General features: G+C 47.4%; 1 protein-coding gene, 1 long non-coding RNA gene and 1 pseudogene across 2 annotated transcripts in view; 2 read left to right on the plus strand and 1 right to left on the minus strand.

Moving 5' to 3' along the window:
• Positions 1–19,608, minus strand: part of Antxr1 (ANTXR cell adhesion molecule 1) — a 196,633-nt gene that overhangs the window by 56,750 nt on the left and 120,275 nt on the right. The window contains 1 exon segment of the mRNA XM_034511386.2: positions 7,054–7,095. Within this exon segment, the coding sequence (XP_034367277.1) occupies positions 7,054–7,095 (42 nt within the window).
• On the plus strand, positions 412–3,332 carry LOC143443472 (uncharacterized). The gene is made up of 3 exons (XR_013112498.1): positions 412–608; positions 2,311–2,419; positions 2,509–3,332. It is a non-coding gene; the product is annotated as an uncharacterized LOC143443472 (long non-coding RNA).
• On the plus strand, positions 13,521–14,077 carry LOC117714928 (large ribosomal subunit protein bL20m pseudogene; annotated as a pseudogene).

The following is a 19,608-nucleotide window of genomic DNA, read 5'->3' on the forward strand; positions in this document are numbered from 1 at the left end:
TTGATGCCCCATCTGGTGGATGACCCACCCCATTAGCATAAGAACCTAATTCACATCTCCCACCCCCCCTTCCCAAATTTGGAAACACTCCAAATGCTTATGTATGTAACACACAAAAATCTAATCTCTATCCTGTCCTTGGCTTCCTGGCACACTCCATGCAACCCTCTCTACTTCACTCTCACGTGTGTGGGGCCCTGGGAAAGGAAGGCAGGCCATCCAGAGACAGGTATTGCCCTTGCCCCTCAGTGTGTAGATTCACAACAGGAAATGCTTAGACATACGCTCAGCTCCACCAAGCCTCATGTTAGTCCCTGACCTGAGCTTCCCCTCCAAACTCAAACACCAGCCACAAAAGTCAACACTAAGCCCAAGGTCTGAGCAAAGGGAGAGTCAGTGTTTCCCTGCAGTAAGCAGGGCTCTGTTTATGCACCAGAGCCTGTAGAATTGCACAATCCCAGGGAGAGCCGAGAACCTTTGATGTGTTTTTTTCACTTGGCTGAAAGTTGGTGGAGTAAACTCACAGGGCTCGGCACATACTCTCCGACGGCCAACAGTCTCCGAGAGTGCAGTTCTACATCTAGTTAAAGAAAAGAAGCTTCTGGAAGGTATCTACCCTGCCCCGCCCCCAGTGACCTTCAGAGATGTACCTAGGAGGGGGAATCTCTTACACTGATTGTTTTCTTTTGTGGTAAAGAAACTTTGGTGACCTCCATAGTTCTTGGAGGTAAGAATTAGCTGAGCTAAACTGTTTTATAGCATCAAGTAGCAGGAACCAGGGCCTTGTGGGAAATCAGCAGGGGGCAAGGCAAAAAAGAGTGGGCTGAGCCACCACAATCCGTGAGGGTGCCCACAGGAGATGGCAAGGAAGATTAGGATGGCAGGGTGGGAGAGCCAGCTATATCCACAGCCACACAGCGCTGCCCTCCAGTCTCTTACTTAGGTCAAACTCTCAAGAGGAAAGCCTTGTGGAGGAGGGGGAGGGGAACAGAGGCACAGATGGCATCTAGCAACCCAGAGGACAAAATGACAGAGAAGCATGGAGAGATGTCAGTGGTATGAGAAGGTGCTCAGCTGGGGCTGGAATCTGGTTTCCCACCAGGGGAAGTCATGTTTAAATCTCAAAGGCTGTGGTGGCCCAGACGTCACCGGACTGATATTTGGGCAACACCATGGCAGCACATCTGCCAGAAGGCAGAGGCCCATTGTGACGTGTTTGTCTTCAGGAAGACCAAGCTGAGCTTTCCCAGTTAGCCTGAGATCCCATGCTGTCCTTACTCTCCCAGCGTTGCCAGCTTTGGTACTACAGTCCCATGTTGCAACTTGCAGGGGTCTATGTGCCCGGAGAACCCCCACTCCCCGACTCACTTTTCCAGACACTTTATAAGTTCCCTAGTCTATGTGGAGCCCCAGTTCCCCCAGAGGATTTAGCCTCTTTCTCAAAGCTTCTTACGTTCACCTCTATTGACTCGATAAATATTTAATTAGTTATTAAGCAAAACTGTGGGCAGAAGGAATGAGGGTTCAGATCCTGGGCCTCCCTAACTCCACTGGTAGATTCTACTGGCTCAGGGTGAAGGATAGCCCTGGTCTGGATACTAGCTGACCCTCAAATCTTTGTGCTGCTCTTGCTTCTCTGATATCCACACACTGGAGGAACCAGATGAACAGATTGGACGGAGGGGAACTTCATCCCCTAGCTCACTGTGAAGACAGAGGGAGAACATGCTGGAAGCAGAGTCCAGCCCATGCTTCCCAACTAATTTTAAGTATTCTAGAACCCCAAGCATCTTGAACCCAGATGATAAACCCTGTGTGACCCCAAACAAGAGCCACTTGAGTATCCTTTCCTTCATCCCCTCCAGCCACTGTGGTGGAGCCCCCATGCCCACAGTGTTAGAGGCACATGGAGAGAAGACTGCTGTTCATATATACAGAGGAGTAAGCTTTGTGGGTCTGATGACATGAAGGAAGATGAACACAGCACAAGTGCCCAGGCTGGAGGGCTGTGTGTGTGGACCCCACTGCAATGTCTTTTCTGGCCTTTGGAATAAGCTACAGGGTCTCTCTCATTTGTTCTGTAGTAAATTCACAGGTAGGCCTGAAACAGTTGGGCAAGACTTCTGTTTCTAAATACAACCACTAAAGGTTTAAGATATCCCTGTTTCTGAGTTGCACTTAGGAGTGCCATGCCATAGCATGGTCTCCTCTGTCTCCACACAGTGTTGAAGGTCAACACATGACTGCATTCATCAGTGATCAACGGTGCATTTATTTTCTCAGGAGTTCTTTTTTTTTTTTTTTTTAAAGGTACTGAAATGTCGAGTACTGAATTCTAGTCTGTGCTGGAACTTTTCTTTTGGGTTCACACGTTTGAGAGAACACGGTTTGTATGATGCCACTAGTGAGAAGGTTCCTGGTAAGCTATACCACTTTTCGAAGCTTGGTTTTCTTACCTAACAATCTCTTACATAGTAGTAAACCTGGAAACATGTTCACTATCGACAGCCATGTGCCGTTCAGTGGAGTTTGCCTGCCGTCGATGCCTCTGGCAAGCATTCATCCCTCCGACTTTGGATAAGAACCACCAGCCTACAGACAGCTCCATTCTCAGTCCTCCCTGCATCTCGCCTCCCCACACACATCCTAATGAGACAGTCGGTTCTACAGCTTCAAGGTGAGATGTGGTAAGGCCAGCAGATGTGGGGCTGGAGAGAGCAATGGAGAACACATGCCAATGGAGCCTGGGACAGGGCCAGAGCTAGGTGGCCACCTTCATGCCAGTGAGAGGCTGTCATGGGCCTTGCTGAGGCCTCATTGATCTAGGTGGGGTGACCCCTCCATTTAGGAACAGGGGGTCCCCCAAGGATTGGAGGATCCAGTGCTGACCCAGGGGTCACCGAACTCCTCAGGATCAGTCGAGAAAGGACCGCATTATGTTTCCTCCTCAGCTCCAAATCTTAATCCTATCACATAAAAACTGTGTAATCCTAGGTGAAATATTGCCAATAATTTGAATGTGGTAAGTGTCCCCCAAAGCCCATGTGTTAGAGCCGTGGTTTCCAGTTTGTGGCATGGCTGAATGGAGGTAAATCTTTAGGATGGGAGACCTACCAGGAGAAAGTTAGGTCATTTGGGGTTTGTCCATGGAGGAATACTGTGGTCCTGATCCCTCCCTGCCACTCTGCTTCCTGACCGTGTCCCTTTCCCAGTGTGATGTGCTGTTAGCACTGCAGCAGAGAGCCATGCAACTGCAGCCTGTAACTGACACTAAACAATTGTCGCTTCTTGTTTAGGTTTCCTGTATCTTGTGATCACAAGGATAGAGATTTGACTATCATACCTATCATAGACCTTATTATACCTCTGTTTTTCTCTTATAAAATGGAATTAAAACAAACAGTGTGGCCTTATTCTCAGGCTGTTGGATGACTAAATGAAACAACAGTACAGAATGGTTATTTTGTTATTTTCTGCTTAAAGTTGTCTGGATGGCCCTAAATGCCTAGCAAATATTCTCTCGCACAGGCACTTATAAATTTAAATGGGCTCAGATACAATATAGATACGGAACCTCTGTGTACAGAATATACAGTGTGTATTCTGTAGTTGTTCAATGAGTAAAAAAAAATGTAAAAGAAATTATTATTACTCTGTGTGTGTGAGGGGAGGGGACTGTCTTGCCGCAGCTGATACACACAGGTTAGAGGATAATTTTGTGGAGTCACTTCTCTTTCCAGCTTTAAAGGCCGTTACCTGCTCAGCCACCTCTGTCTAAACACTCAATAGTGATATGAAGTCAAACCCTCTCTCTGCCATGTACTTGACCAAGCTAAACATGAGTTACTGAGACCTTCATTGTTGAATAACAGTGCATCTTAAGGGAGGCATGTTGTCAGGAATTGAGAGCCTTCACTAACTCAAATGCAGTCGCAGCATCCGTGGGGGTGATTATACTCAGAGGAGTCTCCAATGGAGGTCACTGCTAACACACTCTCCAGAAACTGCCAACTCTTCGGGATAAAAACAGTGAAGATTAAACCTCACTCTGGTGGCAGTATATGCTAAGATCCATGCCTGGTGCCCCTCTTAGGTGTCACCCCAAGCTTCCTTCTGCTGTGATTTCCAGAGCCCAGGCGACTTTTCTTTGTACTGTCTTAGCAATTTCACTTCCAGTGACAGAAGGTTCCAGAAAGCTATACCTCATTGCATGCTGCATTCTGTATTTCCTACTAGAGACGGTTCTACATGAAGGAGAAATGCTATGCATAGTCAGTACGCTGCCTTCATTCTAACTTTAGCTATGCGCCTCTGTGCTGGCTACTTTTATGTCAACTTGACACAAGAGAGGAGGGAGGCTCAACTGAGAAAAATGCCTCTATAAGATTGGGCTGTAGGCAAGCCTGTGGGGCATTTTCTTAACTAGTGATTAATGTGGGAGGGCCCAGTCCATTGTGGGTGGTGCCACCAGCAAGCAGGCTTGCTGACCAAGCCAGTAAACAGCACTCTGCATCAGCTCCTGCCTGCAGCTTCCCGGCCTCACTGTTTTTGATGATGAACCATTATATGGAATCGTGAGGAAAATTTTCTCCATAAGCTGCTTTTGGTCAGAGTGTTTCATCACAGCTGTAGTGACCCTAACAGGGACAGCCTCTCTCAAGATGCGATGGTTACAGATCTGATGAAGGTCAGCTAATGTTTAGCTTGTCCACATATACAGCAGGTGGAGGGGTTGCCCTCACAGGGTGCTCTCCTCCCCCAACCCCTCATCATGTTGTCATGGTCTTTCTATGCAGCCCAGGCTAACTTCAAGCTAGAGCTTCTCCTGCTTCAGCCTCCCCGGTGTTGGGGTTACGAGCATGCATCATCACTTGCAGCTCGTGTTAAGATCAACACGATAGTTCCTAACCTTTCAGTGTCCAGCCGTCTTAAGCTTTGATGCAGAGGGAGGATTTAATGCAATACCCAGAGACCACCAAGAAGGAGAAAGGGGGCTTCCACTTGACAGGAGGCCTTTCAGGCCACTCTATGCAGACAGTGCACACAAGCTGTGCTCGAGGCCTCAGTGGGTTTGTATATGGGGCTGGATTGGAGAAGGATGAACAGATTCCAGCTGTGCTTTTCAAAGCATCGTATAAAATACTTCATATGTTCTAAGTTACGTTATTTCTTTCTGTGGGATTTCTCTCTTTCTTTTCTCCCTGCCAGAGCACATTAGGAGGGGACTAGGGCCCCCAAGGAGCCCCGGAGCTAACACACACATGCTGAAGTAATCTCCGTGGCTGTAGGAAGTTGCCTTAAGCCTCCCACAAACCTCCAGGTCCCAAGTGTCCACAGTCTTCATTCCATTTCAGGAACAAGGTTTGCCGTTTTCAGTCAAAGTTCAGCCTCCATACAAATATTAAATGAAGCTGAAAACCTCAATTTCTTCCTTCCCCTTACTTTATCTGTTCTTTCTTGTGTGGGCTCTAGCCTTGCATCCAAGCCGTATCTGTTGTACCTATGGTGTCTGTGGACCCTGTGCTAGACGCTACATCAGACCTCACAGTACCTCACTACCCAAATCTCCAGAATATTACCTTCTAAAGGTTGATGTGGAACAAGCACCAGAAAGCCACTCTGAACAAGGCTGACAGAAGGGCTCTGTCATGGAGCTACTCTCTGTTTTGGGATTCTAAGAGACAGCTGCACACAACACAGGGATACTCAGACAGAGCTGTGGGACCAGCCTCGGTTCCTGCTCTTGGAGGGTTAAGGACAGACTCAACATAGAGAGAGAGTGTGTGTTCTTTTCTCTCTCCCCTCCGCACAGCGATGTAATTTTCTCCTTTGATTTCCGGGCAGAAAGTTAACATTCCTGCGAGATGTGCTTTAATTGATTGCCGCTACTAAGTCTCTTGGGGTTCGAGTGATGTTCAGCGCAAGAGAAACGTATGGAATTTTAAACTTAATCATCTCTCTGTGTAGGGAGGCTGAGCTGGGATAGTGTTGAGCAGTGGTATCTGAGGTGCATACAAAGAGACTTTAGGGACCCACTTGAGAACTGGAAACCTCATCAACAAATCTGTTGGGCCCACTAAGTTTTCAGGTTGAGGCCATCTACACTGGCAGGTGTTACTTCTAAGGGTCCCAGCCACCCCAAGTTATGAAAGCCAGTTGCTGGGAGCTCCCACCCAGCAATCAGCTGCTAACACCTCAGCTAGCTCAGTAGAGCAGCCCTGCACCACAGCGGCTTCCTGGCCCATTTAGTGGAAGAGTCTGAGAGTTTGTCCGCAGACAGTGAGGATTGAAGAATGAGGCCAGGATATTAGCATATCCCGCTCCAGTGTGGATTCATGACCACCTGGCAGACTTTTACATAATACTGCTTTAAATGAAAACAAATGGGATCCCTGGCATCAGTCTTAGAAGCAGTGATTGTCTGCAGAGCGTGGCAAACTTGCCACAACCTATACGTGTGAAGCACATGCTCATCTGCCACGAGACAAGACTCCTAAAAGATTTCGGAGAAAAAAATTAGACCCTTACAACTGCAGCATTATTGCAGCGATTAAAAAACAACATTTATTCTGAGTGTGGTGAGATGTGCTTGTGATTCAGGCACTGGGCAGGTTCAGGCAGGAGTGACATGTGTTAAAAGTCAACCTGTGCCTCATGAGACCCTGTCCCAAAAAAGGGGGGAGAGGGAGTTGGGATGCAGCTTAGATGGAGAGCTGGGTAGCATGTGTGACATCCTGGGTGCCAGCACATCAAGAAGACAATAACCAAAACTCATCCCCTCAAAAGCTTCCAGAAAAATCTTTCAAAATCCTTGAAAGGAAAACAAACGGAAACACCAGACAAATGTACACATTTTAAAATTGGTCTTTGTGGAAAGAAATCAGCTAGCTCTGGCTGCCTCTGACTGTTGTTCGTTCTTGTTAGGAAAGGTTCAAAGGCTCCTCTTCTCATGCAGCAGAGACCCAGCCCTGCTCAGCAAGGGGGTAAATAACTAGCCAGTGCCGCCCCACTCTGCCATCTTCCCACTGGATGCACCCAGCTTTGGGCACTTACCTCACTCTCCTCAACAGGGGGTGGAGGAACCTCCTTGATGATCTGTAAATGAAAAGAACAGGTCAGTGGGAGTCGCCAACCTCCTGCTTCTTGGATTTTGTTTTTTTTTGGTGGTTTTTTTTTTGTTGTTTGTTTGTTTGTTTGTTTGTTTGTTTTTAAGACAGAGTTTCTCTGTGTAGCCCTAGCTGTCCTGGAACTCACTCTGGAGCCCAGGCTGAACTCAGAAATCTGCCTACCTCTGCCTCCCAAGTGCTGGGATTAAAGGTGTGAGCCACCACTGCCTGCAGCCTCCTACTTCTTAAGATGTCTGACATGTCTGTAATCCCATAGGAGCAGCCCAGAGCATGGGGACTTAGTCTTTGTTGTGACCTGGCTGGACAGGGTAGCCCAATGGGAGCAGGGCCTGGGTGTTACTCAGTGTTGTAGTCTCATGTAGAGAAACACGCTCCACAGCTGGTTTGTCTCACCAGAGCATCTATTCTCTACACATTAACAAAGAAGTCACACGCACATGCACACGCACACGCACACGCACACATGTGAGTTAAAGGGTGCTGCCGATTCCAGCTAGGTACAGACCAGGCTTACATGGCTGGAGCTCCCTCTCACTGACCTCACTGGGTCCAGAGAGAGAGAGGACATGAGTCAAGCTGAGCAATCCCTGAGAGAAGGCAGCAGAGGAGGCTTGCCCAGGGATCTCTTCCGGGTACAGACAATTCAGGGGCAAATGCATTTCAGTAGCTATTTACAAGACTGTTCTTCAACTGTCTGTCTGTCCAATGTGCGGGGAAAGACACACAGACAAGGTTCCAGTAAGTCACTGGGAGTCCCTTCCCTAATGTGACGACTGGCCCAATAACTCTACTCATAAAGGAAAGTCAGGTGTTAGCTGCTTTCAGGTCCTTCCCAATGCACGTTGGCTATGAACTACTGTGATCCTGTACATTCAGGAACTAGCTACTCTCACCCACAATCACTGTTAGAATTTTGGGACCCTCACACTTTCTTTAGGTGACATCTGGCGCTTACATAATTTGTCCTGTAACCTTTGCCGTCTCAGCAGCAGGATTGCCTGTTTTTGCGGGAGGGGTTCAGGCATCTTTCAGCCTCTTGACCAGGGACTCCATTAGGAGCACCAAGCATCTCCCTACCTTCCTACTAAGTGCATTTCTCTTCCAACTTAATAATACAGAGTGCTCTCTAGGGCTCTGGTCCCCACCTCTGTCTCCACCCTGCAGTCTAGAACGTCATCTCCACTGATTAGACAGGCTACCCACAGCAGCCAGTGGACTGAGGAGCTCCAAGCATCCGAGGACAGCATTCATTAACTGAAGAGGCAGAGATGACGGCCTCCTGGGTTTTAGGACTACTGTTTCATCTGCTTCTACTTCCTGTGGCCGTGGGAAGCCGTGACTTTGCTCACCCACTCAAACTCCCTTCTGAGACTCCCTCAGGGGAACCTCTGGGGAACACTGTTACTGCCTGATGCTGACTTGCCATCATTCCAGAGACAGCAGATTATTTTAAAACAGGAAATGGCTGAAGCTGGAGGGAGGGATGAGGAAGTGGGGGTAGTGACTTGAATGGCAGGAGAAGGGGGCGTTGGCAGGATGTTTGCAAAAAGGCAGATGCTGTGGAGAAGACAAGGTCCCCAGCTCTGAAGAGATTCAAGGCTGCTCCTTCACTTCATGGAAGCCCAGCAGAGTTGTCAAATGTAATCCCAGACCAGTCTTCTCACAATGGTGAGGATTTGAGAAGCCTCTGGGTCTCCTGCAGCCTCATCAAGGAAGCAGAAAAAGCCCATAAACCTTGCAGAAGTTGAGTCACCCTGAGCAGGAGTGTGCAGTTGTTGGGAGCCGACTTTAGTAGAAAGCGGCTAGATCAACTTTGCAGCCATCTGGAACCATATACCCTGATGAAAGACTTGGTTTTCAAAAGCCTACAACAGCTGAAGCACACTCTGATAAATATATTGTTTATCCCACATAGCTTGTTTTGCTGTTTAGTGACCTCAGCTGTATGGTGCACGTGGTAAAATGTTTTCACCTGTGTTCTCCTGCTTGTGTATATAAATAGCTCAGAATTCCCTTCAAAAAACGAGACTTGATCAGAATCTCTGTCTTGTCTCCATTCTTCGAGTCTCTTCCCCTTTATCCCCACTCTCTCTCTCGCTAGACCCTGACCCTCGGACCGGAATGGGCAGTACGGGCAGCAACATGCAGTGACAGTGCTATGAAGACAGTGTACAGATGAAGGCACCCTCCCCTTGTCTGCTTCTCTCTTTATTGCATCTTTAATAGCCCTCGCATAAGCCAGGTGACTGTGTGGCTGGCTCCACCACATGGCCGAGACAGGAGCCTGGTGTCTGTCTGGACAGTGGCCACGGGAGTCAGGATGTCAGCAGCCTCGTACAAGTTGGTATATGGCAAGGTCAGGAGAAGGCTCTGTTGGTAAGGTGCTTGCTATGCAAGTGTGAGAACTGAGGAATGTGTTCAGTCCTAGCCACCTACGTAAAAGCCAGACGTGGAGTTTTGTGCCTGTAATTCAAGTACTAGGGAGACAGAGATGGGACGATCCTGGGCTTGCTGGCTAGCTAACCTGGGCTGATCCATGATCCAGGGTTGTCTCAAAAATAAAGTGGAAATCCATTGAGGAAGACATTTCATGTCTAACTCTGGTTTTCATGTGCACACAGGCATACATGCACATGCACACATGCATGCACGCACATGCGTGTGCACACACACAAACACACACAAACACACATATACACTCGCATATACTCACATCACTGGTAGACTGTCACTTAGACTAACTCTCATTTATTCTACCTCACACTTATTGAATATCTATTCCATATCCTAAATGGGCCAGATCTGAACAGAGCCCCGAATACAATGCCGTCATACATGGTGTACTAATACTGGTTACAAGGATTACAGTGTGTAACCCAGATTCCGCAGGAATTCACTGTAAACTGGGCACCTCAATTTCTGAATAAACAAACAAACTGGGCTCTAACCTGGCCTTGCCTGTTGAGTGGCTGGCAGAGTCAATGAAGAGGTCCTCCAGTTGCTTTGAACTGGTGAGCTCAGCCTGGCCTGGCACAGAATAGCCAGATGGAGTCATTCCTATGCCAAGAGTGGCACATGGGCCACCCTGTACAAGGCTCTGAGCACAGGGAAACTCACACCCTCTTGTATTCCCCACAACCCTCATGAAAACACAGCCCCTGCTACACAACAGAATTGTATTCCACTTTAGAAAAAAAATGAAGTGATGAAATCTGGAGAATAGTTGGATCTTGAAAGCTTATTATAGGATGTGATCCAGACTCAGATAAGCGGCACACTTTCTGTCTCATAGGTGGCTTGTAGCTCGTCATGTTTTTATGTATTAACACATCAGTGAGGGTGAGTTCGGGTATTGGTTATGAAACTAAAGAGCCGTCTGTAAGAGAGTGCAGGGGGGTAGACGTTGGGGCAATAGGGCTCGTGTGACGTAAAAGCAGAAAGGAGGTCACTGAGGGTGGAGGGCACAGGGGACGATAGAGATGGGAGAGGAGCAGGGCGAGAATCAATGGAGACAATCTTGTAGTGCCGGGGATCAAACCCAGGGCACAGCACGTGTAGTTCTATGCTGGCACAGACTCAGGCCAAGTTCAGGTTCTTGTGCGCCCCCACGGTGGGTCGTGGCAAACTTGGGATGCGCTGACAACCACAGTCTGGCCCTTGTGGCTTACAGTCAAGTTTAACTGCTAGGCCTAGAAAGCCCTCTTCACGACTGTGAAGTGAGCTGATGCACCGGAGGCTTTGTGTCGCCTGCTGTCCCCATCTCCCTCCGGAGTGTTCGTATGGAGTTTTATCCCTCGAAGCTCGGCTTGGTCTCGCTGACTCAGCAGCTCTGATCTGTGCTTTGGAACTGATTGTGCTCTGGCCATGGGAGCACGGGAGCCAGCCGATGTTCTGCTCACTAGGCAGGGCATTCAAGTCATGAAGGCATTCATGCACATGAAGGGCAGGAGGGCACAGCCTGGCTATCCTCCACTGAGAGATTCTCCACTACAACTTCCTATATGTTTTTAAAGATTTGTTTTATTTTTATTTTTCATGTGTATGAATGTTTTGCCTCCATGCATGTAAATGTATCACAGAAGTGCCTGGTGTTCTCGGGGGCCAGAAGTGGGTGTCTGGTTCCTTGGAGCTGAGCTTACAGAAGGTTGTGAGAGTTTATGTGGGTTCTGGGAACTGAACCCTCGTCCTCTGTAACCACTGAGGCACCTTCCCATGCTTGTGACTTTATACCCCTCTCCTTGCCTGTCTCTTCTCTCCATGATAGGAGCTGGGTGTGGCTAAATTGCACAAGCTCTCAGGAGGCAGGTACTTGTCTCATGGAACAAGGCATGGTACTGAACAGAAAGGGTTTCCTGGTCTTTCTCTATACTCTGTATTTATGTCTCAGCATTGTTTGTGTATGAGCTGCACCCTTCACACTCCCAAAGCCTCCTCTGCATCTTACACTTGGTCTCTCACTGCCAAGGGATGCTTTGCCAACACACGGGCCTCTGTGGTGTACATAGGTCCAGGGCAACAGCAGAGACTAACGAATTTGTTAGCAAAACTATGTACTAATTTAATGAGCTCAGCAGTTGCCAAATTTTCCAATATTAGAATCATGTAGAGGGTTTCTTGCTATACAGAACTGTGGGTGTTCTGTCTCCCCAGCAGACTGGGGCCAGACATTTCTAGAAGGTTCCCAAATAATGCTGACTTTGAAGATATGTGGACCACATTCTTAGAACCATGAATTAGCGTATTCCTAACCCGTCTGTCTGTATCAATCTGCTCTGGGCAGGGGTGTTTTGTGTTAGGTCAGACATTCCCACAGGGCTGTGCTGTGGATTTTTACAGCTGAATGAAACACCAGCCCTAAGTCCTATGTGGCACAGGTTTGTAATTTCAGTGCTTGTGAGACACGGGAAGAGGATCTCAGGTTCGAGGCCAGCAGGTGTTACACATTGACACCCAGTCTTAAAAACAGCTGTTATTGTTTCCTTTGTGTTGCTTTAATAAAACACTCTGACCAAAAGCAACGTAGAGGAAAGGATTGATACTTTCGAGTCCCAGTCCACCACTGAGGGAAGTCAAGGCAGGAGCTCAAGCAGGAACTTGGAGCAGAAACTGTGAGGGAACTTTGCTTGCTGGCTGTGCTCCCATGTTTAGTTAGCAGTCTTACACAGCCCAGGATCACCTGCCTAGGGAATGGTGCCATCCACAGTGGGCTGGGCCCCTCTACATCACTTAACATTCAAGACCATCCCTCACAGTCAGGCCAATCTGATCTGGGAAATCCCTCAGTCCAGATGAATATAGGCTGTGTCAAGTTGACAATTAAAGCTAACAAAGGCAGGAACTAACCAATAAATAAAGGGAAACCCAGCAGCCTTGGGATACTTGATGTCAATGGTGACAGTGTCCTTGCCCTGATAGCTGGTCTCTCAAGTGCCTCTACTGTCATGGGGTGAGGACCACACACCCTTGGCTCTGTTTGAAGGCATGACTTTGCCTCTTCTCTTGGGCCCCTCTGCATATTGAACAGTCTCAGCCCGGGACAAGTCCAGCTATGTGGCTTCCTGGGCCTCAAGCATAGATCTTATTATCCTTTGTGGTCCACACTGTTGGCAGTGAACTCTAAGCTGCATTCACAGCTCTCTTTTCCGCAGTGGACTCTGAGCTTTGGGAAGATACAAGCACATGTGGTCAGCTTTTGTCTGTGACCCGTAGCTCAAAGCATGTTGCTCAATCACTATTTCTGGAAAGAGTGAGCATGTGCTTCTCTAAAGGAGAAGGTACAGGAAGCATTTCCTATTGTTCTCAAAGTTCTGATCTTAAGTAAACACTTAATGCTTAAAGGTGCAAGCCTCGTGTTCACAGTTCTCCTGCATAATTTTTTTGGGAGGGTAATTAAGATATTCAAAGTCTCCCAGAGCAGCCCAGGTCACTAATGCATGGTGGGAAATCTCACAGTGTCTGGGACTGAGGGGTAACTGCTGCTTTTCTATCCAGCACTCAGGCCCATTCTGTTCCTAAATTCCAGCTTCAAAGTTCATTCACTGCTCTGTGGCTTGACATTTTGCTTCTCAGCACTGTGTCCCAAGCCAGTTTCCTGGACAACCTGAGCATCACACACACAAAATCTGTGTGGTTACAACACAGGTTTATTTTGTGTGTGTTTGTTCATGTGTAAGAGGCATAACAGTTCTTTAAAAAAAAAAAATCACGAAGCCGAGAAACTGTACTAGCTTGAAAGAGATGATTTTCAAAGGCCAAAGAGAAATTAAATGAACACTCACTCTAGTTGTGTGTGTGTGTGTGTATGCGTGTGTGTGCATACGCACGTGTGTGTTAGTGGTAGCAGAGTTTATAGAATGCCACCATCAATGGCAGCCCCTTGGGATTCGGGAACTCATGGTCGTCCTTAAGACGCAGCTCTGGCTGTGGAACTGCCTCACTGCTATTGGCAGGTTCAGGAGGTGCTGAAACAGGCTCTGCATTTTAGGGGAAGGAAGAATCTGCTATCAGCTGGCAGTCAGGGTGGCGACCAGAGCCTTCATTAAGTGTACAAAGTCCTGCAGACTTAAGAAGTGGAACCTGAGGACCCTCTGAATTAATTGAATTACAGCTGCCTCCCAGGAACATAGCTTACAGTACCCAGCATTCATTATGAACTTAATTAAGTTCCAGGTGGAGCTCAACAGGAAAGTACTTGTGGACCTGGCATCTGTGAACCAAAGACGTTTAAATCTTTGGCTGCTTTGGCTAAGAGGAGGCAGCAAAAAGATTTGCTGCAGCTTTGGGGGATGGAAAGGAGCCTGAAGGTATCTTTTCCAAAGTGGTCCAGTACTATCGAAGGCTGCAGTGCTATAGAAACTGTTATAAACAATATAGGACCAAAAGGATTGTCACCAGTAAGTCTGATTTGTATTTATTTACATTTTAGCAACAGGCCTGAGATGACAGGTTTTTACTCAATGACACAGCCCCAAACTGTCCTGTAAAGATTGTACAAATAAAACCTTTGGAGTGTTAAAAAAAAAAAAAAGAATGTTCACCATCAGATGTAGAGAAATATGTGATGATATTTTATGTGTGTGTGTGTGTTTCTATTTAGTGTCACTTAAGGGACAAGGTTGACTGGCTGGTAGTGAGCTGGGCAGAAAATGCAAAATCCACACATGCATGCACACTTCATGGGCTTTCTTGCTTCCATTTACATGTGTGCAATCAAGCAAGTCCTGAGTGTGCGCTCTTTTCTTTGTGGGAGAATCGTATAGAGCACCACCTAAGATGTAGGCGTGTGTCCTGGTTATATGAACCAGGGACAGAATGGAAGAAGAAAGCCTTCAGCATGTGAGACAGGAGCTTGGACAAAGGTGAAAAAAGATGGGGTGCTGGGAGAGTCACGGTGCAAAGAAGCCTGGGGACTTCATGGGAGACTTTGCTGAAACCAGGGAGAGGACTGTGGGGCTCTAGAGAGAAGATAGTGGGGGCTCCAGACAGTGGGGTTCTAGAGAGAAGATAGTGGGGGCTCCAGACAGTGGGGCTCTAGAGAGAAGACAGTGGGGATCTGGAGCCCTCTTTCCCTCTACATGACTTGCAGCCATGTGTGGACAGGGTACAAAGCTGAAAGCAAGAAGGCTCTTGTATGACACTAGGCCTTATCAGAGCCCCATAGATGGTTTGTTTTTAATGAAGACAATAACCAGACAACAGTAGATTTTTCTATCTCGGACAATGCTGAGTGAATGCCAGGAACAGTGAGCCCAAGCCATGATGTCTTTCTTTCTGGGTAGTCTTTACTCTAAGGATTACTACTGTGCCTGCCATCTTCATGCTCCCAGCCACAACATGCATGCTCATTCTTTATATACCAGAGCAAAACCTATGTATTTTCTGTAGTGTTTTTATTAATAATTTGTGCTGTCCAGGGCTAGCAAGATGGCTCAGTGGATAAAGGTGCTTGCTGCCAAGCCTGATGACCTGAATTTGATCTCTCTGACCCTCATTGTGGAAAGAGAGAACTCACTTTTGCAAGTTGTTATCTAACTTACACACACACACACACACACACACACACACAGACCCCTCCCACATGTGTACATAAACCAAACATATGTAATGAAAAGTTAGAGTTCAAGATATTGAAAAGAATTAAAATGTTATTGAGTTAAGTATTGTTTCAATGGATTGTTTCCATAAGATTTTGTGTTTAATTTTTGAGATTTATGTGTATGTATGTGTACCTGCTTGTCTGTATGTACATTATGTGTGTGCAGTACCCAAAGAGGCCAGAAGAGGGTGTTAGATCTCTTTGAACTGGGGCTATAGGTGGTTGTGAGGCTTCTGAGGACTGAACTCGGTTCTCTGCCAGGGCAGCAAATGCTCTTAACTGTTGGGTCATTTCTTTGCTCATCTTTTCCCTGAGCCCTTCATGCAGCCAGCACTTTGCCCACTGAGCCACCAATCACCAGAGGACTCAGGTTTCTTCCTGCAAGTCCCTACACCCTCTTGGTCTAGGGTTACTTCTCTACTGGTGATGTGCAGGACCTCAGGCAGTATAAATCCAAACTCTAAAACTCTGAGAGGCTACAGTCATGAATTCCTAGGGACAGGCATGCCAACCCCATCTGCATTCAAGGACTTGACTCAGGTGGGAAACTTAATCTCAGCTCTAAGTTCTTCTGTGTGCACAAAGGGCTACAGAGTTAAAGCTCTGGGTCACTGAGGTCACCAGGTCTTCTCAGGGTGCCTCCTTGAGGCCAGCTGACATAAGGTCCTTTTCCCTTGTTCCTGGAAATGCCCCCTATTTTCTTCTGAGTCTTATGTTTATCCAGGATTTTTGTTAGTTTTGGTTTCCTATGTAGTAAGAGTAACTGATTTTTAAAAAATATTATTGTAGTCTTCTCTAAGGGTTAGTTTAGATGTATGTATGTATGTATGTATGTATATGTATTATATATGTATATGTATGTATACATGTATATATGTATATATGTGTGTAGTTACATCTTTCACATGGTGTATGAATGAGTGGTGGGCATCTGTGTGGGCATGTGAGGAACTCCTAGGCTGATTTGGGTGTCTTCCTAACTGCTCCCACCTTATTTGCCTATTTATTTGAAACAAGGTCTTGCTAGATAGCCCTGGCTTGCTTAGAACTTACTTTGTAGATCAGGCTGGCCAAGAACTTATAGAGACCCACCCCCTTTTGCTTTCTGGGTGTTGGTATTAAATGTGCTGCCTCCCTAGCCTATGCGATTCTGTGTGACAAACAGCCTTAGCTCAGACACTGGGCAGCGTTAATGCTGTACTATTGGAATGTTAGGAACACACACCAAGGACTTGAGCACCGCAGAGGGGAGGGTTACTTGCCTTTTAAGTTCTAGCCTTCTGCTCCTATCCTCAAGGTTTATGATAAGCATTCCTATTGATGATATACCATGTCCATATGAAAGACCTATAGGAAGATGGGGAACTCTGTATGAAAGACCTATAGGAAGCAGGAGGTGCTGCCAAGCAGACAGGTCAATGCTCCTTCCCACAAAGCAGACTGTGATTACTCCTGGCCCTTCACAACCACAACCTAGAACTTTCACACTGCACAAGCTGAGCCAAGGCCAGTGATGAGCAAGGAAATATAATACATTTTCAGAGATAAGATCATTTTAAAGAAATGAAACCTACAGTGTGCCTGTCTCCATTTAGAGCCCCAACTTGAAATAGTCTTGTGCCCTTACCTACCTGAGGCTGGGAGTGTTTAAGAGGCCACATTCATCAGTATCTAAAGTGACAGGCACAGCAGGATAAGTGGATAAGTGGATAAGGCCTAAGTGACTGGCATGGAGATTTAGTAGAACATCTGGGCGCAGTGGCCACAGTATGATGTCAGGGTCACTGCAGAAGTCTGGGAAGTGGCACAATAAAATAAACCCATGAACTCAGAAGCCCCAGCTAGGCTAGGAGGAGGAATGTCTCTGCCTGGGCTATGAGCCAGCTGTTTCCAGCTGCCAGCAGGGTCAGTGGAGTCTGAGCAAGGCCACAGAGGTCATTGTGTTGATGACGTGGTGTTTAGCTGGGAGACAGTGAGGCAGCCTCCAAGGAGGGGAGGCACAGTCCCAGGTCCTGCACTTTGAGTTGCTTCAGGCTTTTCTAGGATTTTATTTCTTTGATGTTTCTGGTTGAACACCATTGTCATTGTGTAAGCATGTCAAAGGTTTGGAGGGTTACAAAAAGGGGCAGAAGAAGAGTTCTGGGGTCGGCATGTGTGGGAATTCAGCACACAGATCATTTTAATGAGGGCTCCCCACTCTCACTGTTCTTCAGCCTTGTCTAAGGATGTCTTTGAAGCTATGGCCTACGCTCCTCCTGTTTTGAGGTGTACTGTCTTCATTGCCCAGTAGTTAGAGTTTGAAAGAGCTGTCCCTGATCATCCAACCCTCGGGTAGTTTCAATAATGCAGCCATGTCTGAGAGATATAAAACAGGGACTCTTCAGAGGGACTCCAGAGGAGGTAAGGATAGAAGAAGGACAACGGGAGACAGCACAGTTTCCAGTTCCTGGCTTTTACACAGGGATCTGAAGTTAAAGGCTTTCCCATTCATTTAGCTGACAGAGGATAATGATGCTTTGGTGGTATATCATCTCCAGCCATGGCCAGCCTCTTTCCTCTGTACCTGTAGGCACAGGAGCAAGGTATGTGGGTGGATTTCAAGGTAAGCAATAAGGCAGGCCTATGTGGAAGGAAGCAGGAGAAGATGGAGAAACAGAGGGGAGGGCAGGGATGCAGGGGGAGGGCAGGGATGCAGAGGAGAGGGCAGGGATGCAGAGGGGAGGGCATAGATGCAGAGTGGGAGGGCAGAGATGCAGGGGGAGGGCAGGGATGCAGAGTGGGAGGGCAGGGATGCAGGGGGAGGGCAAGGATGCAGAGTGGGAGGGCAGGGATGGGGGGGCGGGGATGCAGAGTGGGAGCAGGAAGCAGAGGGGAGGGCAGGCCCCTGCATCCTGGAAACTAATTTCCTAGAGGCAGAGTGGGAAGGTCCAGATGGAGGTGTAGGCTGGAGAGTGATCAGGGCACACACCTGTCCAAGCCTTAGATGCTGGACAAGTCACTGTCTGCTTGGGCCAGGTTTTAGTGACACATGTCACCAGCAAGTTCCTTGGTGTGGATGTCTGGCCCTACAACTCAGTGTTGTGAAACGTGTGGAGAGCAGTATCTGAAGACTTTGTTTTTGTTTCACTTTAAGGCCTATGAAGTTCTAATTGGTCACTAGAGATGTCTAGCCATCTTCTTTGTTAAGCTGTCCTGAGATTCAAGAAAATAAATTTTTTTTGACCTTTTACAATGAATGACCTTTTACAAAAACTGCTCACAAGGTCACTGAAAACTGGAGAGAACTGATTTTGCACAAAGCACATAATCAATGAGCATGCCCAGCCCTGTCCTAACAAACCAAGTACCAACTTTGCTCTTATGACTCAAATGTCGTGGTTTGCTTAAGGGCATGCTGGCGTAATTAGCGGGACTGCCGAAGCGCTGCAATTGTACAGTGGGACTGTCGGTCTCTTTAACTGTGGTTAAGTACCACAGACACAAGGTTCTGTCCACTATTTTTATGAGCACAGTTTAGTAATGTTATATGCTTGCACCGTTGGGCAAATCATTTCAGAACTTCTTCTTTTTAAAAATTGTGTGTGTGTGTGTGTGTGTGTGTGTGTGTGTGTGTGTGTATAGAGGTCAGAGGAACTCATGGGGTTAATTTAATTCTTTCCTTTTACCATGAGGGTCTTGGAGGGCAATGGCAGAGCCACTGGGGACCAGGCCTGGCCTGGTCCTCTGCATGGTCTCATGGTCATATGAAATAGTGAGAGTCATTGAATTTAGCAACATTGTCTGCAGGGTAAGATGTGGAGAGGCGGGTTAGAGATAACCTGGAGAATCAGGGGCATAGGACACAGGGATAAGTGAGCAGAGACATTGGAGGAGAGTCTGCAGAAATCAAGGGAACGTGGCGCCTACTCACAAAGTGTTGTGATCAGGGAGCGGGGGCTGGGGCTGCAAATTCACTAGACACTGGCCAGCAGGGACACAGCCGGGAAGGAGCTGGGTATGAACGGGCATATTATTTGTGTTTTCAGAAAGGGCCTGATGTTTGGCCCCACTTTTTATGTCCCTACCCTGGATATGTAGCTCTTAAAAGGTTAAGATTGGCCTGTCTGGGGTGGAGACCGTGCAGGCGGGGTGGACACCTTGAACATGGCCTCCTAGAGAAAGTGCTGCAGCGGGGAGAGAGTGGCCTCATGCTCCCACACTTTGTAAGTCCACACTTTGTAAGCTGTTTCCTTACTGGGCTTGCAGCTCAGCTACGGGGTCAAGTGACATTTCCCACACTTGGAGGAGGGGCAGGGAGAGCGACAGAGGGAGATTTGGGGACCAGAGTTCACAAAGACACCTTCTGTTAGTTTGAGGGCTGTGGGGTACAGTCTCTCAGGGTGGAGG

This window comes from Arvicanthis niloticus, chromosome 9 (assembly GCF_011762505.2).
Source record: "Arvicanthis niloticus isolate mArvNil1 chromosome 9, mArvNil1.pat.X, whole genome shotgun sequence".
Taxonomy (NCBI): domain Eukaryota; kingdom Metazoa; phylum Chordata; class Mammalia; order Rodentia; family Muridae; genus Arvicanthis; species Arvicanthis niloticus.